General features: G+C 51.4%; 1 protein-coding gene across 1 annotated transcript in view; it reads left to right on the top strand.

Moving 5' to 3' along the window:
- Nucleotides 1-1,330: 1,330 nt before the first annotated feature.
- ADAMTS14 (ADAM metallopeptidase with thrombospondin type 1 motif 14) overlaps nucleotides 1,331-23,057 on the top strand; it is a gene marked incomplete at both ends in the record, with an annotated part of 31,494 nt that continues 9,767 nt past the window's right edge. The window contains 7 exons of the mRNA XM_080347710.1: nucleotides 1,331-1,403; nucleotides 1,763-2,184; nucleotides 8,227-8,383; nucleotides 10,078-10,274; nucleotides 17,019-17,102; nucleotides 18,650-18,806; nucleotides 22,804-22,909. Coding sequence (XP_080203836.1) covers nucleotides 1,331-1,403; nucleotides 1,763-2,184; nucleotides 8,227-8,383; nucleotides 10,078-10,274; nucleotides 17,019-17,102; nucleotides 18,650-18,806; nucleotides 22,804-22,909 — 1,196 coding nt within the window. The remainder of the gene's footprint in view (nucleotides 1,404-1,762; nucleotides 2,185-8,226; nucleotides 8,384-10,077; nucleotides 10,275-17,018; nucleotides 17,103-18,649; nucleotides 18,807-22,803; nucleotides 22,910-23,057) is intronic.

Raw genomic sequence — 23,057 nt, 5'->3', positions numbered from 1 at the left:
GAGCAAAGCGCCAACCGAGGTCCTTCCAAGAGATCCAATATAACAATCCGAACGGTCTGAAGTCTGGCACGTTGTTTTCCCTGCTTACCTTTCCCATTGCGCTCTGGCTCCTGAGGTGGCTTACAACACAAGGTCTTCAAGGCAGGGATTAACTCTTAGGACAGGCTTTTTGCACCCCTGAGGCCCCAGGTGAGTATAATCCACGCACAACCAGCACAACTGGTATTACCGGTGCTGCATCACAGCCGCCTTGCTCGAGCTGGCCTTAGAGTCCTGGCCAGAATGTGATTTAGGGAACAAAAAGTAGCAGTACCAGAGGGCATATTGCTCTGTTGATGGAGGGGAGGTTTGCGCAAGAGATGCTGCTTTGGAGGGTTCTGATGGCTGCCTATCCACTGCCCGGTGCTTTAAGTGTTCATGTAGTGGGTGTCTTCTGCTAAGGAAGCAAGCAATGTGAGAAACTCTTCTACTGGGGCTTCTGATTTATCGAAATGCTGTTTATTTATTTATTTGCCCCTCCGAAGGGTGGTATTGCGGAGCCTGATGTACTGAACCGTGCGGTTCCCAGCCGCAAAGCTTTGGTGATGCCCTTAGGAAACCCAAGCGATAGTCATCCTTGGAAAGCCAGAAACACGGCATCCAGAAACAAAGTGCGAGCGTCTTCTCCCATCACATCTCTTCCCAAAAAAAGAGAAATCAACCCCAAACAGGATGTTTACCTACACCCCAGTGGCTTAAGCGCTGGGAGAGGATTTGGCTGCCCTGTGGAGCTCCAGGTCCCGCTGCAGGGGGGTGGTTTTGGGGACAACCCCGGGGCAGGGAGGGAAGGGGCAGAGCCGGGGCGAGGGGGGAGCTCCGGGCGCGCTTCGCCTTTGTTCGGCCAGGGCTGGAGCCGAGCGGGGGAGGGACGGAGGGAGCCGGCTGCCCGAACAGGCTTTAAAAAACATAATTAAAAAAACAATTAAAAAATTCTCTAAGAAAATAGTCGCCCGGGCGCAACCCGAGAACTTTTTATTGCTTAGCAAAAAGAAGAAAAATAAAATAAATAAAAGCGACTAAAAAAGCCACCCCGAACTCCCACCCCTTCGCGCAGACCCTGCCCCCGTCCCGCCCCACGCCGCGCACGGGGCCGCGGGTGCGCAGCGCGGCTCCGCCCGGCCCCCCCCGCCCTCCCCCGGAGGCGGCAGCAGCGGCGGCGGCGGCGGCGGCGGGAGCGGCCCCGGCTGCGGCGGCGGCGGCGGCGGCGGCGGCGGGGGGAGGCGGGGGCGCCGGGCGCCGCCCGCCCCGCATCCCGCCCGCCCCGCAGAGCCCGCCGCGCCGCCGGCCCCAAATGGATTATCTGCGGCTGGTGCTCTCCTGCCTCGTCCCCCTGCACGGCTGCCTGGCCGCCGGCAGCGCCCCAGGTACGGCCCCTTCCCCCCGGGCGGGGGGGTTGTTTTGACAGGTGGTTTGCACCCCGGAGACTGGGGAGGAAGGCGAAAGGGGGGGCGGTTGGTTTCAATGGGAAATTGGGGGAGATGGAGGCTGGGTGAGAAATAGTTGGCGTGTTTGGCATGCGAGAGGGGCACGTCAGCCAGAGTTTATTCTGCTACGTTTGAGGCGCCCCGTTAAAACTACAAAGCAGAGCAGCGTTGAGAGGGAAAAGCTGTTGTTGGGCTTATGGAGAGGCCGGTGGGGCTCGCCAAAGGCTGCACTGGCCACCAAAATCTCGGGATGCTCGGTGCCCGTCACTCAGCTCTTTCGCTCCGTCTTGTCCCCGCAGAGCTGCTCCTGTCCGGCAAACTCAGCGAGTATGGTGTGATCGTCCCCTTCAGCACCGATTGCCGGGGTCGCTTCATCTCGCACGTGGTGTCCGGCGACGCGGCGGCGGGGATCGGCGAAGCCCCTTGTCCCCCAGCCCCACGTCCGTCGCGCCGCCGTGTCCCCCGCAGCCCCCTGGATGAGTCCCCGCAGCACCGCGGGGCTGGCGGCCGCTTACTCTACTTCAACGTCACGGTTTTTGGGAAGGAGCTGCACCTCCGGCTGAGGCCCAACCGGCGGCTGGTGCCACTGGGCGCCGTGGCCGAATGGCAGGAGGATTTTGAGGTGCTTTTCCGGGAACCCCTCCAACAGCGGTGCCTTTTCACCGGGGACATCTCTGACATGCCCGGTGCCGCCGTGGCCATCAGCAACTGCGACGGACTGGTGAGCTCGAGGCTGGCGGGGTGGTTTGTGCGCGCTTTTTGTGTTTTGGGGTGGTTTTCTCTTAAGAGGTAGATCATGGTGTCCCGAACCCCGATGTTTTAAGTGTTGCATCTCCCCTTTACCAGCTGGCTGCTGCGGGTTCCCTTTCCCCATGTGGCGTAAGGCAGGGCACGTGTGATCGCTCCATCCCTCTGCTATATGTGCATTGAAACAACTATACGTGCATTGAAACAGCTATATTTATTTAAAGGGATGTTAAAAGTTCCCTGTCCCATGGCCGGGCTGCCTCCTGCCCGGAGGTGGATGAAGTCCCTCCTCTCAAACAAGGCTGAGTGAGCTTAAGTGTCTCCTGAAATCACTGTTGGCGTGCGGTCTTGCTCTCGCTAAGCATCTTTTTTGGAGGAGGACCTCTTTTTATTATCCTAATAGCTGACGTGCTCAGAGCCTTTTGGCTTTCAGAGCACAGTTCATCACCGGTAACTTACTGCCACAGTGCTTTAATTACTTTAATTGGCTCTGTTACTCCCTTAGCCCTGGCATCTGCTCTGCCCCTGAGTTCCTTACCTTTGATATGCTTGAAGAATCACTTCTTATTTTTCTATACCTTTGGCCCATTGCCCTTCGAATCTCCTTCGAGCCAATTTCACTCTTGCTCCTGGTACCACTTCCATTACTCGTGGGTTGGAGTAAAAGTCTTACTTTGTCCTGCTTTTTTTTCCTTTTAATATTTCCTTTTTGGTTGTTTTATTCTGGGAGTTCTTTAGCCCATTTTGTCTGCTATTTGGCATTCCTTTCTTTTTATACAGCGCCTGGTGTTACTATACAAGCAGAAATGATAGAGCAGCATAGCTAGAAATACGCGTTTTGCCTACATATAGTAGTTTATTTTTGTTTTCCCAACAGTTTTAGCACATAATCCGCACCTTTCGAAGCATCGTTTTTGGAACTGGGATGAAGCTGTGAACTTGCACAAGTTCCTCTGTGACACAGATCAGGCGAATTTGGGCAGGCATGAAAGCTTTAAAGATATTTCCTTAACTCCAGCAGGCTGTGTCTGGGAGGAAAACCTGGGTTTAAGAGCGCGGGTTGCATGGCGGATACAATCCTGCTGGCACGGCGAGCGAAGCGATGCTGGAAGCAGCGGGGTCCATGTCCCGCGGTGACAAGGATGGCATGAGGGGGTTTCTCTTCCCTGGAGCCCGTTGTGCTCTTGGGCTCCATCTCAAGTAGGCTTTAGTTTAACTTTTCCAGGCTTTTCTAGGCTTTAGCCCTAGGTGTGCCCCTCGCACACCTTCTCAGGCAGGGGTTGTTGTTATTTTTGCCATCCCTTGGTCGCAGTGATGCTGGTTTAGGATGTAGCTTGTGCTGCAGGATGCTTTTCTTGGGGATTTACGCAGCCATACCTGCCCTCTCACCCCCGACACCCCCAAACCCACTCTTTTAAGCCCCTGTAAAGGAAGGAGTGGCACTTGCTTCATCCTCTTTCCCCTCATTAACCCCCAGCTCTAGCACTGAGGGCTTCTGCCAGGTGGTTGTGGTGCATCCTCATATCTGAAGTTACCTTGGGACACGGCTTTAGCATCGTGGTTTGTCTCGCAGATGTTTTATTTCTTGACCTACAGCTCCAGCAGCACTAGGGAAGAGATTTTTTTTAGTTTTCTTTTTTCCTTGCGATGTATTTATTGCTCTGTGGCCAACAAATAAATGCCCTGGCCTCAAGCAGCAATTTCCCATCATGTGGCGAAGCACATGTGGCCATTGCAGGCTGGGGGAAGAGGTCAGGCTCTGGTCCTCCGCGGCAAAGCCAGTTTTGTGACACATCCAACCGAGCAGTTGGTTTCTCTCTCGCACGGGTTTTCTGGCTGGTGTAGATTGCTGTATGGTCCTAAGGCTTCGCTTAGTCCGACAACCCATGTCTTCATATCTGCTCAGGGTCTGTTCCCTTTGGAGTTGCGAGACCAAGAGGACCCCCAAAACCAGCGAAAAGAGCTTGATTTAGCAAGTGAAGCAAGCAACAGAGATAGGCGTGGATGGGGTGGGAGGATGGTATTTATTATTTATACCTCCAGTATGACTTAGCTTGGTTGCTCTTCAATGTGCACGTACCCCCAGAATAGCTGTGGGTTCCTTCTGGAAGGGGACTGTGGCTTTTGCATCCCAGTATAGCGTGTGTGGGAAGCGCAGGGTCAGAGGAAGCGCTCTGGGATGAAGGCTGTGTACACAAAGAGATTACGCTGTATATAAACAGAGACTGAGATTATAAATAATGAGGGGAAAAACCACCCGGCTCTTTAAAAAGAGACTACGCATCAAGTCTTTCCTAGATCCATATTTAGCCATGGAAGTGAGCTGGTTTTTTTGTCATAGATGCCAAACCCATGGCACCTTCCACGGCTGTTATGTGCTGCAGGGATCCACACGTGAAAATCCATCTATTTTGTTATTTTATTTTATTTTTGGCAAGGGTTTCTTGTACCGGGGTAGGAAGATGCTGTTGTCCGTAACATCATTTCAAAGCTGATCCAAGCCACCAAATTCCTAACAGCTAAAGTGCCATTAGTCAGGAATCTCCCTCGGCGGACACATCTTCCCGCAGCAAAGGCATCCATCCCATCTTTCCACGCAGCGTGTGCTTGACCTCGGATCCTTCGTGCTTTGCTGGTTGCAGAGCTGGGGGAAGAATTTTAGTGTGTATTTGCTTTCCGTGGGTGACTTTTCCCCCCGCTGCTCTCCGGGATTGTTTGCACCAAACACCAATGTGCTGCAAACTGTAGAGCCAGCGTTTTCCATCCCTGCCGCCCTGGCCTGCTTCGGATGGGTGGCAGCAGATAAGCAGAGCACAAAAGCCCTCGGGAGCATTAATTAATAGGGAACGAAGAGAGAAGCGCTGCCCATAATGATGCCTCGGTGCAAATAGGATGGCTTTGTCTTTCCAGGGTTTTCCCGGAACGGTATGGTTAATTTTGGGAAGAAAATGGTGCTGGTTTAGATGCCTGGGGGGTGAGATGTCTCAAGGTGCTGCTCTCAGTAGGAATGGAGCAAACATGGTATTTTACCCCCAGTTTCACCAGTGGAAATCTCCCTCTGCATCCACTTAGCATCTCGCCCAAGTTTGCAGTACTGGGCTGTGTCCTCTGTAAAGAGCAAGGAGCGAAAGGCTCAGTGGTTAATTATCTTGGTTAATTTCGTGTTCCCCCGTGATGCCAATGAGCTGGCAGACCAACAGGTACCCAAACAGCAACCGGGCACCTCTGGGCCACGAAGAGCGGTGGCTTGTGCTGGTGCCTGCATTCCCACAGCCCAGCTTTCTGGGGCTTTTTGTCCAAATTAAGTGTGAATCGGGTAGGAAAAATACATACTATGCACACAGCTGGCTTTCCCCCTCCTCGGCGCTGTTTGCTTCTCTGGCTTTATGGATTTTTCCACATTTCAGCTGTGTTGAAGTGTCAGAATTTCCTGAATCCCTGGGGGAGCTGGGGGTTTTTACCTAGCGGTGCTGGAGGAACCGCGTACCCAGGGTGCTGGGGGATCCCCCTTAGCGGGAGGCTGGACCGGGGCAGTGGGGCCGGTTCGTCTCCCCCATTGCCTGGGGAGGTGGAGGAGGGCTGGACAAGTGACTGATTGATCACTGAGGACGGGATCGATCTCTTGGCAAGAGCCCAAGGGAAGCTTATTGGGTTCTTTTGGGTGGTGTCTGGTCTCTCTGACCTCCTCCCTACAGCTATAACCTTCCCAAAACGCTGCAATACAACCCGAGCTGCTCCGTTTTAAGACCGAGCAGGTTCGCGCATGCCTCTCGAGATGGTGTTTTGGGGTTAGCGTTTGTTTTATTATTGTTTTTGTAAATGCCACGGTGACTGCTGCGGTTTATGTTGCATTTGTGAGGTGCTCCAATGCCATGCTCACGCTTTGCCTGTCGGTCATTGCCGGCGCCAGCAGCGTGTTGCATCCCGCCTTTGGGAGAAAGCACGGGCGAGGAAATCTGGGCTGCTTTACTCCTTGAGCCATATATAATCAACCACGAGCTGCAGAGCAGCGCGAACCCAAGTGGGATGTGGCTCAGGACCAGGCTCTTTCAGACTTTAATCCAGCCTTGCCCCGGCGTGGCTTTCCTCCGGCCGCCTGACTCAGCAAGGCACGGCTTTTGCCATAAACCGGCTTTGGGGTGAAACGCCCCATGGCAGGGCTGCGAAGGGGCAGCGGTGTCCCAGGAGACCCCTCTTGGGGCTGGGGTTGCTGCTTCTGCCATGGGGCTAAAATAGGATGCTGGCGGGGTACCACGGCGGGTGCTTTCAGGTAGCCAGGGTGCCACCCCGGCCCAGATTTGTAGCGAGGTGCAAACTGGAAGCACTTTGGTTGGTGGGAAATCATCGTTGTTCATTCACGTGTGTGGAATCCAGCGTGTTTGCGATGCCTGTGTCAGATGCCTGGTGCTCTGCCCTTTGTAGCGACTCGTTTTTGTGTTAAGCGACGGATGCCCACCTTCTCTTCTCCTGAAATAAACCTTCCCCGTCATCATGGAATTGCCCGATTGTCACTGGACCTGACGTGTGGGTTGGCTCCTTGGCTTGATCTCTGCCTTACCAACGCTGCCTTGCCTGGTGCTCCGGACTCTTGGTTGAACCTGGCTGAGATCTTCGTCTTCTTGGCTGGGGGTGGTGGGACAAGCAAGGTCCTGCTTGGGTGACCTTAACATCTACCAGGAAAGACCTGAGATACGTGTGTCAAGCAAGTTGATCCTAGCAGAACTGCCCGTACTTAGATTCCTCCTGAAGGAGGTAAAACGAAACCAGCCAAAACCTTGCTTTCCAGAGGAGTTAAGCAGCTAATAAAACCCAAGTGGAGCAGGAAATATGATGAAGTCTCCCAGAGCCAGGTTGGCTGATGCCACGATGAACGCAACGATACGTGAATGCGGAGGGGATCCAATGACCCCGGTGGGCTTGGAAGAGCCCCAGCTTTGCCTGGCTGCTTGAAGAGCCCTGCTCACGTCTTCATACTGCTCTGTGCAAAATATAGATATATTTTTTAATTCTATTTTATTTGATGAAAACAGTTCCAATGATGAACAGTTCCCTGATGAGGACTGCAGTAGGTACATGCTGTCAAAGGCTTTGCTATAGGAACGGTTCCATAATGTTCTGCCTGCGCTTTCCAGGCAGCTATTCAATAGCAGGCAGCAGCGGGCAGCGCCGGAGGAAGGAGGGAGCTGTGAAAAATGCTGGGCTGGGGGGGCTGCCCCTGGGATGAGAGCCAAATCCTGATGATCCTTTTGCTTGCCCGAGGTCCGAGCTGGCCGGCGCTGCAGGGTACGAGCGCTCGGGCTGATGTAAGGGGGATTTGGTGGGAGCTGGGTGTTAATTAGGAGCAGGTCAGTAGCCAGGACAACATTCCCAGCAGTGTTTGCCCTCTCATTCGTCTTCTCTTTCGTTGTAATGCTTTCCAGCTTCTCCTCCAAAGGGATTCCCCTGGGCTAATTCGCGGGGCAGAGATGATGGTTTCTTTTTCCTTCTCTCCATGGCTGCAATTAGTAGTGTCGGTGACATGGCTGATTTCCACCCCATCATCATGGGATGGGGATGAGGATGGGGATGGGGATGAGTATGGGGTGGATATAGGGAGGTGAGGTGGGGTGGGAGCCTGTCCAGCCTGTGTCCCCCAATGCACAGGGTCAGGCAGAACACCTTGTTGCTGGTGATGAGGAATGGAACTTCCCAGCCACATAAACACATAAATTGAATTCGGGCCAGGGTTTTTGGGCTTTTTTTTGGTTGGTTGGTTCCCCCCCCGCCCCCCTTTTTTATTTTTTTAGCATCTACAGGAGAAATTAAGGGTCATCATACATGCACATGGTAACGGATCCACTCCAGTGCCATGGATTACCAGCACGACAGCTGGTTTATTTGTGATGCTTTTCCCCCTTGCATTCATGCGTGTTCAGTGTCAGTCTTTAATGAGTACCTTGAATGTGTACGTACGCTTGTGCATAAATAAAAACACACCTTTTTTCCCTTCTTTTCTTCATTTCTTTGTGGAGTCCAGGCTGGCCTGATTCGAACAGACAGTAATGAGTTCTTCATCGAGCCCCTGGAGAGGGGGCAGCAGGAGACGGAGGAGCACGGGAGGGCCCACGTGGTCTATCGCCGCTCGGCCATCCGGCAGGACGGTGCTGAGCCCCACCAGGACCTCCACCCTGAAGGTAGGGACTCCTCCAATCTTGTCTTTTCCAGTAATTTATTTCTTGCAGGGGGGGAGGATTTCTCCTTCTGCTTGCCCTCTGGGTCATCCATCTTGCCCTCCAGCTTTAGGCTGGCTTTACCTGCCCATTGGGTCATCAGTGAGAATAAAGGAAACATTGCTGGGGACTTTAAAATTCTTCCAAATTTTGGTTAAAATTGGCTGAGTTGTATATGAGTTATTCTTCCTCTTCTTCGGAGAGGAAAAGTCTTCTAGATGGATGTGATCAGGCCTGGGGATGGTTTTGGGATGGGAAACAGAGCTGGGACTCGTGAGCGAAGGGGCTGGGAGGAGCTGGACTTGGTCCGACTTGGCTGCCAACTGCAGCTTGGAGATGTAGGTGGTGCAGTCTTGTTTTAGTCACCTGTGCATTGTGAAACATGGTGTTTATTTGACTTTTTAACAGATGATAGAAACTCTTCCTTTTCCCACTGTTCATTATTCATTTTGCTTTTCTAGTGCCTTGTCCTTTTTTTTCCCTTCTTCTTTACCTTTTAATAGCATCACTTGGCTGTGCTCTGCATGCAGAAACCGCCTGCTCACTTCCCTTCTCACCTGCACCAACAAGTGTTAACAAGCATGAGGTCAACGTTGCACAACAGCACTCTATAAACCCATTTATATTTAGCTAGAGGCATTAGCCTTCCCTGGTGTTTATTCACCTCTTGTGACACCGTAATCAGCTCCCTAATTAAAAAAAAAAAAAGATTTTAAAAGTTTTCCAAGGCGCGTTCGTTGCTTTTGTAGCATCACTAGTGGAATTGCAATTGAGAGCTTCGACGGCACTGCTGGGTGATGGGGAGAAGGATGCCGTGAAGGATGAAGGATGCTCTGGCTGCAGCTATCTCCTCTCAAGGAGCTGTCTCCTCAGCTCCCTGTGTCCTCCCCAGCTATCCATCACTTCTCCAGGCGTCCCACCACCACCCAACGACACTATAGGACTGTCATTGCATAGATGTCTCTTTTGGTGTTGGTGTTGCCAATTCAGAGCCATTTCCCCACTGTACACAGAACAGTTTGGGTTGGAAGGGACCTCCAAAGCTCATCCAGTGCCCCCCTGCCATGAGCAGGGACATCTGCACCAGCTCAGGTTGCTCAGCGCCCCGTCCAGCCTGGCCTGGGATGTCCCCAGGGATGGTTCATCCACCACCTCTCTGGCCAACCTGGGCCAGGCTCTCACCACCCTCAGGGCAACAATTTCTTCCTCATGTCCAGCCTGAATCTCCCTCCTTTAGTTTAAAACCATCACCCCTTCCCTATCACAACAAGCCCTGCTCAAAAGTCTGTCCCCATCTTTCTTATCAGCCCCTTTTAAGCACAGAAAGGCCGCAATAAGGTGTCCCCAGAGCTTCTGTTCTCCAGCTGAACACCCCAACTCTCTCAGCCTGTCCCCCAGCAGAGCTGTTCCAGCCTTGGATCATTCCTGTGGCTCTTCTGGCCCCTCTCCAACAGGTCCATGTGTGTCCTGTGCTGTCCCTAGAGCTGGACACAGAACTCCAGGTGGGGTCCGTAGAGTAAGATGGATCAGCGACCTAGCTGGAGTTAAATATGCTATTTATTTTTCCTGCTTAACTTATATGTTTTTTTGAGTGTCGCTATGGTGTCGTACCACCTCAATGGCTGTTTCTCTGTCTGCCCTCCCCGTGTCTTGCTCAGTGCCTGGTGCACGCGTGGGCGATCTCCCCAACTCCCTGGAGCTGATGACGGAGCGTCTGGGGGACGTGGAGCGCAAGAGACGTCACGCCAGGAAGGACGACTACAACATCGAGGTCTTGCTGGCGGTGGACGACTCGGTCGTACGCTTCCATGGGAAGGAGCACGTCCAGAACTACGTCCTCACCCTCATGAACATCGTAAGGCCCGGCTTTGGGGGGCTGTGGGCTCCCAGCTCTCCCTTGGTTTACTGCTCTTCTAGTGCTGCAAATCTGTTATCCTGGAAAATAACAGGTTTGAGGGTAGAAAAGTGCTGCAGGAAGGGTTGTTCCTTCACTGGAACAGCTGTTTCTGGCACTTAATAGCTGTGGTAGTTGGAGTGATGGAAACACAGCCCTTTTATCTTCATCTCCATGACTTTCCCTGGTCCCTGGCCAATAGCAGGGTCCAGCGTGTTGGTTGCTGTCACCATCTGTCACCCGAGTGCGAGAGCATCTTCTGTTTCTCCTGGCCAAGACCATCTCCTCCTCTTGGCTGAAATCTCAGCAAATGCTGGGAAAGAGGGTGGTCGTTGAGTATTTAGTTTGAAATTATGACATTACCTGTTTTGAGATGATGATGTTTATTTTTTTAGTTTGGATGATATCTGTTGAGGGGGAGGACTTTTATGGATTTTCAGTTGTTTTTTTCGTGTTTCTTGGAAAACCTGTGCACCTTGAGGCTTAGTCGGGTGTGTTTGAGAGGACTTTGTAGCAGCTTTACGGCCGCCTGCTTCTGCATCTCTCCTCGCTCTGTGGTTTGGGGCAGCCCATGCTGGTTCCCTACGCCGCTTTTCTTTCCTTCTTATGATAAAAACGTCCGTATTTTCCCAGTCCTGAGAGATGCAGAAGGATCAATATTTATTCAGCTATTTGTCTTGCAGAGGTTTGCTCCGCCAGCACATGAGTAGGGTCAGCATTCAAAGATCTCTTTGGTGCGCCATCCCGTTTTTGGTCGCTTTCCACGCTTTATCCTCGCCTCTATTTATTTATTTTTACTTAAGTACCCTTTCTTCATGGTGATGGGAAGTGTTCGAAAGGCACTACCAGCTCAGAAATAACCAAGCTATAAAGATGCTTTTGGTTGCTTGCTTGGGCTTTATTTCCATTCTGATGGGGGGGCTCAGAACCATATTGCCTGGTGAGATTATCAATAGAAGTGATAAGGATGTGCAGGATCAGAGGCCACACGTAACGTGTCCAGTCCCAAACAGAGAAGATGTTGGTTATAAAAAGCAAATGTCATCATCGCAACATTATATTTTCCGGTGTGTTATCCCGATTCCTGTGGTCAGATGCCCTCAGCATTGCTTAAAGTCATTCTCTGAAGGTTTCCCCCCTTTGCTTATGAACAACCCTTCTGGAGGGTTCCCCGTTCTGCCCTGGGGCTCTTCCCACGTTACGGGGTGGGAGATGATGTCACTTTTCCGTTCGGACCGGGGCTGGGGGGAATGGATGGTTTGAATGCCGGGGAATTGTCAGCTCTAATCAAAAGGTTGGTTTTCAGGCGCATTTCATGGTTTCTACCCTGCGGGCAGCACTTTTCAGGGAGTGAATGTGCGGGATGCTGGGCTGGGAGAAGGGAGGATCGCTGCCTATTCAAACCAAGGCAGCGCCGGAGAGTTTAATGAATTACATAAAGAGGGGGGAAAAAAGCAGCATCAATAAAAGGGGGGAGAAACAGGATAATGCGCGCAATGAATACTTCCCCAAGTATTATTTCCTTCTATACATTTTCCCCCACCCCTTTCTCCTTTTTTGCTTTCTGGTTTTTAGTGCGTTTTCGTTCCAGCTTTGCCGTGACCTCCGGCTGCCTCCTCTCCCCTCGCTGCCGCCTCGTTTCCTTGCCGGCTCAGATTGCCTGAAAATACCCGATTCAGCAGAAAAAGAAAAGTGCTTTCTGGCCTGGATGGCAGAAGGGAGAGAGAGGAGGGCGCCGGGGCTTGGTGGGGAGGAGACCACACAGCTGAACACTAATCCCATTAGCTAGAGGCAAGGAGAGGCTTGGCCAGAGCTCTAACGAGGAAAGGACTTAATGAGCGGGGCTGGAGGATGCTGGGGAGATGCTGCATGGGAGCAGCCGGCTGGGAAAACCTCCAGGAGTTTTCCTATCGAGGTATCTCCCAAGGAGAGGAGGTGGTGAGCTTGGAAGTCTGTCAAAAGCTTTGCTAGCCTATTTTTTTGGGGTCCTCATTGGGTGCTGGGGGGACACATACACCTGCATGGTGCTGTGTGGGCTTGGCTTAACACGGCTCTGCTGTAGGTCGGGTCCTGGGGCTCCCCCCAAGACACAGACCCTTTTATTAGGAACTCAGTGTCGGCTGAAGCACGGTGATAAATGATTCGTCACGGAGAACAACCCTTATTTCATTGCCAGCAATGTGGATGCCAGGCTTTTCATTCAAGGGCGCTGTGTCCATGCCGGGAAGCTGATGTGAGGATGACTGCTCCTTTTGTGCACCGAAGAGCTTCCTTCCCAGCTCCCAGCCAGCGTTCCCAGCCTGCCCGTCCCTTCCCAGCTCCGAGCCTACCCCAGGATTTTGGGTCAGCTTGGAGCAAGTGGCACGAGGTGCATCACAGCCTTGGGAAATGCATCCTGCCTTCAGTATATTCTCATTTTCTCCTTGCAGCCTTTTGATAGGAAGCTCGGCGTGAGCTTGACTTTCTTTGTTCTGAGTCGCTTTCCAGCTTTTGTGCCCAAACCAGAGGTGTGGCTTGCCAAAAAGCCTTTGCCATCCCTTGCTGTGGAGCTGGAGAAGGCACATCTGAGCCTGTCTCATCTCCAAGCTGAGCATCGCTGTGTCCGCCCTCGCTAAACCTGACGCTGGGCTCTTGGGATGAATATTTGCTGCTGTGGCAACAACGTTGGGTGTCCTGCTTCGCTTTTCAACCTCTTGTCATTCAGCTGGGCTGCTTGAGTTTCTCCTCCCGCTTCCCCAACGCTCGCCCCTGATGCTCTCAAGGCCTTGCTTGGAGGACACAAGCTGAGCTGTGGGCTTAGTTAAGCCTGGCCTTGGTGTTAGCTGGTTTGCTGGGTGTTTTGTAGGATGTTGCCCCTGATTTGGTTAAGGATGCAAAGGTATTTGGTGTTTTCCCATTGTTTCAGGTTACTAGGGAAACCCTGTGAGTCAGAGCCCGCTCCAAGCTGGGACTTGCCCGGCTCCTCTCTGGCACATGGGCTGAATTATTGTTCCCAGGGCTGAGTGACAGAGAGAAGCTCTATGGAGGAGCTGGGAGAAACAAGTCAAACCTCCTGCTTTAATTTTAACCCGGGATTATCTGAAAATCCAAGCCGGAGCGTGGATCGCTCAAGACACTGATTTGCTGAGCTTGATGCCATTTCAGGAGGGAGCCCAGTCTGAAATAATGGGCAAATTACAGCCCTACAGGGCTTTTGAACCATCTCCTTGCTGACTGATAACACCAAAAAAATACCTCTGGTGTCTCTCTTATGTATGCACACGCTTTTTCCCACCCTTTATACAGGCTGACGTGTTTGGTGCTGTGTTTTGGGGACAACATAGCCTGTTGCGTAGAGAGATGGGATAAAATGTTGCTGTGCAGAGCAAACCTCCCCAATTCCTCCGTCCCTCTGTATAGAACAATGTAAGTACCCCGGGTTGGCCCTTGTGGACGCATTCACGGCGGTGCGCATCCTGCAAGGGATGCGAGTGCACATAGCAAGCCTGAGAATGTGCTCAGGAGGGTCTTTTCCCCCTATTCCTACCCCTTCAGCCCCAGTAAATGGGCCTGGGGTGAAGCTACCAGCGTGCAAACGGAGCGAGGGAATGAAATAAAAAAGGAGCTGAAAGATGACTTGGCTGTTCTGGGGTTTTGAAATGTCAGCGATTCTGCTGGTTTGGCAAATTCTTCTCGTGTCTCTCTCTCGCTTTGTTTTCCTTCCCCGAGGAACGACGAGCTCTCGTCGCCGCTGCCAGTGCGGTTTGCTGTCGAGATCTCCTGTCTGGGGCTGCAGACGCGGGGCTGGCCAGACTTGCAGGGATCATTTAGCATTTAGGACTGATTTAGGTGAGCAGCCCTGCTTGCCCCCAGCACCAGCGAGGGCTTCGGGGCGACACTTGGCAAATCTGTCGAGAGTTTTGGAGAGGATGCAGGGGGTTTTAGCGTTCCTTCTTTTCAAAACATTAGCATCGTCCCCTTGGCATTGCGGGGCTGGGGGCTTTGCTGTTACGTGTGGGGGCTCAGCGGGCTGGTTGTTGGTGCTGGTTTACCCTTAACACCCAGCTAGCCTTAAGGATGGGTCTTTTTTGGAGGACAAAAAATCCTCTTTTAAATGAAATAGGAGAGCATTCCGTGCCGGGTGACAGTATTATGCAGCCTGGACGTCTAACCAGGTAGGCGAGAGGGATAAGAAGATCTTTATCTCCTCTGTCTTCAGGGTGGCGGATCCCTTTACAGAGCCCTTTGCTGAGCAGGTATTTTCTGGGGGATTTTTTTTGAAGACCTTGGCTAGGTTGTTGGTATCCGCAAGAGGACAGGGAGACTTGTGCCAAGCCTGCAAACTGCTCTCCGGGCCCATTTCCATCCCTGCTGCTGGCTTGACCCAGCTCCAGGACGGGCTGATGGGCAGCAAGCGCCAAACCCCTTTTTTTCCTCTATCAATTATTTATATCTGGCTATTAAGGCGAGTCCATAGCCCTGGGCAGTCTGCTTTCACATCTGCTTTCTGAATTAACCATAAAGGTTGCTGGCTGCCCAAGCTGGTATCTGTTAGGTACAGATCGCCGCCTAAATGCTGCCCTCCCCTAGACTAAACAGAGGCTGGGGTTTAAGGTTAACCCTTTATTTCAGAGCCTGGTCCCTGCTAGCTGGAGGAAAGCGAGATGTAGCACTGCTTTAACAGGAAGATTCAGGGGATTAAATACCATTTAATACCATTAAATACCGTTTTGGAGTCATACAGCTTATTGCATTTGAGTTCCCTAACGAGCTGTTTCAAAGCTGCTCTCCCAGCACGGCAGAGGAAGGATGCGCAGCGCCCAGAAGGGCTCGATGGGTTTAATTGTTGATGCTGCTGAAAAGTATTGCTGTTCCCAAATTTCCCCTCTGCCAGGGCAGCTCGTGTTGCCCAGGGGTGCCCAGTTTGGGGCAGGGAGCACTCTTTCCCGCTGGAAAAGTGAAGGAAATGGGTATGTTTTCTCCCTTGGTCCCCTGAACCATCCCAGGCCCACAGCATATGTTTCATTTCTCCCTCTCTCCCCATATTTCTATTACCTCTCATATGACACACATTAAGGCTGGAATATTTTTGTAAAGCTTCAAACTCCTGACTTCTCAGATCCTCTAATGTTTCCTCCGGGATGCCAAATCCTCCTACATCCCCAAATGTGGGGCTGAGCGTGACCCCCTCCACCAAGGTGCTGCAGCCCTTTGCTGGGATGGATCCCCCAACAAAGATTTGGCATTGGAAGAAATCCATCCTATTCTCATTTTCCTTGCAAAATGCATTTAAAAGGTCCTGGTGTAGCGTGGAGGAGCATCCTGACCATGATAAGCAGGGATGAGCTGACGATGGGTTGTACGGTGCGATCTTTCCACGCTGATGAAGAAATGACGCCTGGGGCTTACGGCATTAATGGGGGTGCACTGTAATGCTTCCAGCATTAACGGGGATGCGCTGGGGATTGATTTATTGACTTGTTTTTAAATCAATTTTGCTGCCTTCAAGACTCAGGGCCTGCATCACCACTCTGTAAAGCTCAGAGCTGCTCCACGGGAGTGCTGGTTGTCATGAGGAAACATCAGTGCTGGGGCTTTGGGTTTAAAAACGGCCCGAGTGGGTGTTTCAAACAAAAACGCACGGCTTATAAATGGAGGGGCTTGTAAAGCACTCGTGTAGTGGCAAATGGGTGACTGGATTTGGGCAGCAGTAAGGAGGTAGTTGTCACCCACTCCTCAAAGAAGCTTCAAAAAGAGGAATGGGGGAGGGGGTTGGGGAATAGAAAAGCTCCATAAATCTGGCTTTATAATATTCATCTAGTCTGGAAAATTGTGATAGAGTGGAGGCAAATTGTTTTTGTCTTGGACAAAGTTGAAAAAGTGTGTGTTTTAATTCAAACAACAATTCCAATCAATGTTAAAGATGGTTTTAATTTGACATTCTCAGCTTTTGCGGGGCAGTGTTCGTTTTGGAGACTTTCGGGGAATAAGAAAGCCTCATTCTCTCTCAGGGTGTTTTGCACAGCTCAGGGCCTCTCTCGGTGGTGCCGTCACCACGCTCAGCTCACCGGGACCTTTCTTGTCTGGATGTCTTCTTCTCTTGGTAGCGCTTCGGAGTAGAATTTGTTTAGTCATCCTAGAGACGCAGAAGGAAAAGGTTATAGCTCGTCGTTTCCTTTGCAGTCATCTTTAATAGCCAACGTTGACAGATATCGTATTGACTCATGAGCCCTCCCCGTTCTTCTCATTGTATGGTCTTCTGGGGTTTCTGGTCAACGTTGACTCACCGGTATAACTGAGTAATGGCCTCGCTTCGATGTGATCACTCACGGCTCCCCAAAGAAACATGTTTTTGCAAGGATGCTGGAGTCTGAAGTGTTCCCTGCCCTCTGGGGAGTTCCTGCTCCGGAGGGGCAATGGCTCATTGCAAGACGCTTGGTGGTGGAGGCAGCCTCGTGGGAAGTGCTTTTGATGGGCTGGGTGATGTCATTGACCCGTCCTGGGGACATTTGGCTTTTTCCAGCTTGGGGTTTTGATTTTTGTGGTTTTTACATGGGGGAAAATTAAACAAAAAGTAAAAAATTGGAGGCGGGAGGAGCAATATGACGTCTTTGCAGCTGGTCTTCAAAGCCCGGGTAGGATGCTGAGCATGGGAGCGTGGAGGACCAGAGGGGCTTGAGAGCTGCGATGGTCTTAACCTCTTCTCTATTTCCCTCCCTCCATCAGGTGGATGAAATCTATCACGACGAGTCCCTGGGTGTTCACATCAACATCGTGCTGGTCAGGATGATCATGGTGGGATACCGCCAGGTAAATACAGTGCCCGAGTGTGGAGAGGAGATGATAGGCTGGTCCCTGCTTTTTTGCCCACTTTCCCGGCTCGAGCTCTGCCCCATGGGGGAAGGAGAGTCACCGAAACGCAATACAGGTGCATTGGGCAGGTACTGCTTCTCCCAAGGCCGGCAAGCACGTGGTGACACCCTGGCTTAATGCCTCCTCACCGTAATATTTAGCACTTAGGTAAGCCCTGGCTTGGAGACATCACAGAATTGGTGGTTTGTCAGGTTACATTTATGTTTTAAGGCTCTTTTGAGCTTGACAGCTGAAAGATTTTTAATGCGATTCAATGAAAGATTTTTCAGTGTGATTTGCTATGCTTCTTGTGGCAAGCCCTTATGTGGCTTGAAGTGTTCTAGCAAGGGTGTTAAGGGGTCAACATGGTGATGTCTTAGTGTGTGCGCTCCACAAGTAAGCCCCGTTTGGTACAGAAATCTGCTTGGTCAGCAGAAACCACATGCATCCGAGAGACACAGGGACGGTTCTTGGGAGCAGGGACAAGGGTGGAGGCTGGCTTGTTTTTTGGAGGCTTCTAGGAGACCAGGAATATCTTCTCCGCCCAAGAAAGCCAGTAATGGGCTTCCTCCCAGTGGTGGTTGTGTGAGAGGCTGGATCTATGGATGGGAAGGAGCCGTGGTGTTATGGCAAATACCCAAAGGGATGAGAACCGAAGGGCTCTGTGTGGGATGATTTACGCTCCCAAAAGCTGCTGGGGTTTGGGAATCATGTGGGGATCCCAGATGTTTGAACCCAGGAGAGGTCTCAGCTCACCGCTGTATAGGTCTGATGCTTCTGAGTGAGTCTTCCTGTGGCTTCTCGTCTCCCACCTTGTGCTTTGGAGGATTAAACCTCTGTGGCCTCCACTTATGGGCCTGGGGAAGGGTAATATTTCTTACCTACCTTCCCACCGCTGTGGGTCGGCAGTTTTCTGCCCGAGGGCATGATTTATTTTATAGAGCGTCATTTGTTTTATAGGGCATAATTTTGCAAAATGCTCAATTTGAACAAAAAAGAAAAAAGAGGGACAATGCAACTGCTGTAAAACAGTTTGGGACGCTCCTGCCTATTTTCTACCAGGGTCTTGGTCTCTGTGGGTCAGATTTTACAAGGGAATGTTGCTCTGCTCCTTGGAGAGCATCCGCATCTGGCGATGGCTCGACAAGGAGCCTGTGCAGGAGCTGAGAATCCCAATCCTCATTGCTCCCCAGCTGCTCTCCTCCTTCATATACTGATGTCCCAAGCATCCGTGCGACCGAAGCGGGGTCATATACTCTCCCGTATGAGATCACATCCATTTGTGACAATTATTTCTTTGCTGTTTTTAAATTTAAAGAAAAGGCGCAAGATGCTTTGCAGATGCAAAGTGGGATGTTGTTGCTCCTAATGGAGAAGCACCGCTTAGGAGCCTTTCCAACCCCAAAACTCTTGGCAGGTTCCTTTTCCCCCACTAACTTACCCATCTTTTAATGTATTCTTTCTTCTTTTTAAATTGATGGGGTTTTTAAAATTATTTTACGCAGTCAGTCAGCCTGATAGAGCGCGGGAACCCGTCGCGGAGCCTGGAGCAGGTTTGCCGCTGGGCTCACTCGCAGCAGCGCTCCGACCCAGAGCACGCCGAGCACCACGACCACGCCGTGTTCCTCACCAGGCAAGATTTTGGTCCCGCAGGTATGCAAGGTACTGTATTCATCTCCATCAGGTATGTGCGGTCTGCTAGGGGAGAGCATTTCTTGCGAGCGCAGTCTGTTTCTTGGCCAGCGAGGTCCAGAAAAAGGTTATAAGAATTGCTATTTTTTAATGTGAAGTAGGAGAAAGAATTAATCCAGACCATCAACCTGAATGGAGAAAAGATTATTAATTCTGCCCTTACTTTGGTTTTGTGCGCCGATCCTCCCCGTCCCAAAGTGCCTTAAAATGTTTAAAAATAACATAAAGAAGATGGAATACCGTGGGGAGCTTCACAGGGCCTGTCAATGCTTTCCATCCTCTGGGAGACCTTTAAAACCTGTTTTTACATGGGTTGGTTTCTTGGCCGTCATAGGACTTGGACATGGGAGCATGGAGTAAACCCTGGGCCAAAGAGAAGGTCTTCCTGCAGCCTGCAGAAGCAATGCTAAAAGTCTTCTCACCCTCTTGGTGCAGAGGCGGCGCTGATGTGGTCAAAGTTGGAGACCTAGGCAAAAAATTCAGAACAAATTATGCAGGAAAAGCTTCTGGCATTTCCCGGCTCCATTAGAAACACAGATGGTTTCATGGCAGCACAAGAAGTGGCTTCTCCCACTTCTCCTGAGCGAGGCGGCAAGGTCTGAATTTCCCATCGGGAGGTTCCCTTTGACGCCATGAACGTGCTGGTAGCATCACACTAATTCATGTTGATAGCACGACTCCTCCTGGTGTGCATGGGAGGAAGGAGAGATGGAGAAGAAGTCCTGTCCTTGCCTCGATGACCTCCCTGAAGAGGGTCTCCCCACAGCAGGGGATGAACTGCAGGAGACACCCAGCTGGAAGCCCTCTTGAACGTGCTGTTGACCATCAAACAGCTTGGCTTGTGCCAGCAGCCTCCCTGCCGAGCCGTTGACCTGCTCCTTGTCTGGAGCTGCGCAGCAATGTGGGTGAAATACCAGGTTTTGTTTCGTTTTTCTAGACCCTTCCTGGCAAAGTGGCTGTGTCCAAAGGCATTGGCGAGAGGACCTTTTTTGGCATGTTGGCGAAGTGGAGGATACTTGCTGGGCTCCCCCTTGGTGGGAAGGAGCTGTGAGATCAATGGAGTAGCCCTGCTCTAGGGATGCTCATACCAGCTCCTTACCCTTCTCCCCGTGGATCTGGCTCCCTGCTTTTTGCACATCTCCAGTATGGACGTTTGCTTTCTGCAGAAGTCCCTATGGCTTCAGTGTCCTTGCTTGGCTCTGTTTTGCGAGGCACAAGGTGCGGGTGTGCTCCTCACCCACTGGGAGCTGCCCACTCGTTGGGTTGCTGGAATAGTAACGCTTTGCTTATTCTTGCCTCAAAATGATGTCCTTTTAGCTCTGTATCATCCCTTTTCAGCTCAGGGCCAGATGCAATGATGGATCAGACTGTGGCACCTCCAATACTTGCTCATGGCGTATGTTCACTGGTGGTATCTAAGCAGCTTGTTGAGTTGATGGCTTCCTTGGTAAGCACCTGCCCTGTTCAAACATACCCTGAAGCTGAGGTGAAGGCAGAGGTGGTCCTGTCCTGAGGACCCTACAGCCTAAATCAACAAAACCAGGAGAAGGGGAGCCTTTGAGGATGAAGTCCTCCGAGTCACAGAGACCTGAGGATGAAGCCTAAATGTTAAGCCACGCTTAGCTTGATTCCTCGTCACTCCTCAGAATTGCGTGCCCAAAAAGCAAGGGAGATGGGGCTGGAATCTGACCCATGTGGTCCTCTTAGCCTGGGCTATTCCCATGCCAACAAGCCAGCTGTGGGTTGTAAATTATGAATTGCTGCTGCTGAAGCCCTGTCTAAGCCAGAAGTGCGTGCTGTGTCCCTCTGCAGTGGACGGGCACGGGGGCGTTCTGGTCCAGGCTGAAGGATGCTTGTGCGTTGGTGTAATTTGCTGCCCTGTGATCATGCACAGTTGGCCTTTGAGCAGGCTGGTGGTCCACATAAAAGGTCAGAGAGGCTGGCAGCAAGTGGGAGATGTCTATAAAGAAGAATAAAGCGTGTTTGGAGGAAGCAAAAGGCTGGCTGGTGTCTCGCTGGTGTGACGAGGACATGCTGCTGCTCCTATGTGCGTGTCTGATAAGCGTTTGCAGGCTAATCTGGTCTTTACCAATTAAACACTTTCCAGGCAGTTATTTCTTGCTGTCGTTCTCCATGGAGAACCCTTTATTTTTTCAGGTCTCCCTGGGGTCTTAATGATGAGAAACCAGTGTCTGCTTTCCCCTTTTCATATTGCTTTGTCCCCTCTCCTGTCCAGACATCCAGAGCCTCCTTGGTCGGGAATTGATCCCATTTTCATCTGAGACAAAAAACATTGGCTCTCCCCTTGTGCAGAAAACTTGCCTCATCTTTACTCTTTCTTTTGGAAAGTTTCATGGTGAGGGCAGAAAATGATTATTTTAAAATGATATATCCAGAATTTGACTCATTATTGTGTGGTTAAACCCAATTATCTGATTCTCTCTCAGGCTCTTAGTTTGACCTAGTACCTTTTGCTTTCCTTCTGCCCATTGAGCATGTCATTATTTCTCCACTGTCTTTCTTGAGGTGTTGTAATGTATTTGTTCATTGGAGTAAGTCTCATTGCCCACTTCACTGTGAGGATGATATAAAAGATGATAAAAAAGGAAACGTTTCCCCCATTAGATAAACCTCTGAGTGTATTTATTGAGGGAGGCTGCTCCGAAGAGATCCTTGAGGTTGCAGAGGTTTCTCTGAGCTTTCCTGGTGCTTTGCGGGCAGAAGCAAACTTGCTCCGCGTGTGACGAGAATTGGGTGTTTATTTAATCTTGGGCTTTTTGCTCAGCAACTTGGATTCATCTGGCTTCTCCTTCACTTGGAGCGCAGGTGAAAGCACACCCATTACTTCCACAGAACACCATGTGAGTGAGCTCTTCAAAGGTTGGTGTCTAGGCTTGCCTTGAAAAAATTACGTTATGATGATGAGAGAAGTTTCCTTTAGGAGTTCCAATGCAGGTGGACACCCCTCAGCTGGTAAATTGATGTACCGAGCGAAATACTCGCTCCGAATCCCCTTGGTTTTGCCTTGTGCCTGGGGTGATGGGAACTTTGCATCTTTTCCTCTTCCACACAATTAGGCACAAGTGGTTCCCTGGGCTCTGACTTGGTGTGGAACGAGTGGCCCATAGGCTCTGTGGACCCCATTTTTTGGCCAGGGTGTGTGCAGGAGGGCAGGGATAGGGGTGCACATCCCCACTCGGCTTATCAGCATCCCCCTTGGCTCAGCATCACTGTCCCCAGGGCAGCGTTACCCAGCATGGTCCTGCCCTGCTTCTGCCTCTTGGACCTATAAGTCCTTCCCTCACTAACTTCCTGCCCCTTGATGCCAAAAATGGTCAATCTTTTTAAAAAACAAACAAAAAAGAAAGTAAATTCTAGAAGGTGCCAAGGGATTCGTTGAATTGGGTAGAAATACTGTGAGAAAAGAGGGAAAAGAAGCTCAAAATGGAGCTGATGCGTTGCTGATGCGTGGGGGGAAGGTGTCCCTGCCCCGCAGCTGCCCCACTGCACTGCGCTTGATCGAGGGTGGGGGGCCAGGGGGTGCATGGTCCTGCCTGGCTCTGCCTGGGGCTGGTCTGGGTGCATGTGTGGGGGCATCGCAGGGGTCTGTGCGGGGGCTGAGGTGCTGGTTTTGGCTCTGGGGGGCACCTCATGCCTTTCGTTCCATCTCTTCCTTTCTTTATATTTTGTTTTGGCACGAGGGCAGAGAGACGCCAGCGAGCCTTGGCGTACCCTCCGCCTGCTGTTTGCGCTGGTGGCCACTGGCCACACTGGTGAGCAAGTCCTTGGGCTGCTGTCCAGGTGACCTGGCCACCTCTCTCTCTTTCTTTTCTCCTCCCATTGCAGTGAAGCCAGGCAGGGGGTCGTGTTGTGTTTTGTTCTCTTTAATTTTTCATTTCCCCCCATCACTTCTCTCAAAGGTTTTCTCTCTTCTCTTCCTCCTTCCTTCCCTTCTCGCTTGCCCCAGGTTACGCGCCGGTGACGGGGATGTGCCACCCGCTCCGCAGCTGCACCCTCAACCATGAAGACGGCTTCTCCTCGGCGTTTGTGGTCGCACACGAGACTGGACATGTGTAAGTCACAGGGACAAAGCTGGCTGTCCCCTCTGGTGGCTTTTCCCCTTCCTCTGGCGGTGCGGTGGGGTCAGCATCACTAAGGACAAGCATGATCGATCACAGAATGACAGGATGTCAGGGGTTGGAAGGGACCTGTAAAGCTCAT

This window comes from Nesoenas mayeri (genome assembly GCF_963082525.1).
Source record: "Nesoenas mayeri genome assembly, chromosome: 7".
In the NCBI taxonomy this organism is placed as follows: domain Eukaryota; kingdom Metazoa; phylum Chordata; class Aves; order Columbiformes; family Columbidae; genus Nesoenas; species Nesoenas mayeri.
This window is presented reverse-complemented; position numbering and strand designations above follow the sequence as displayed.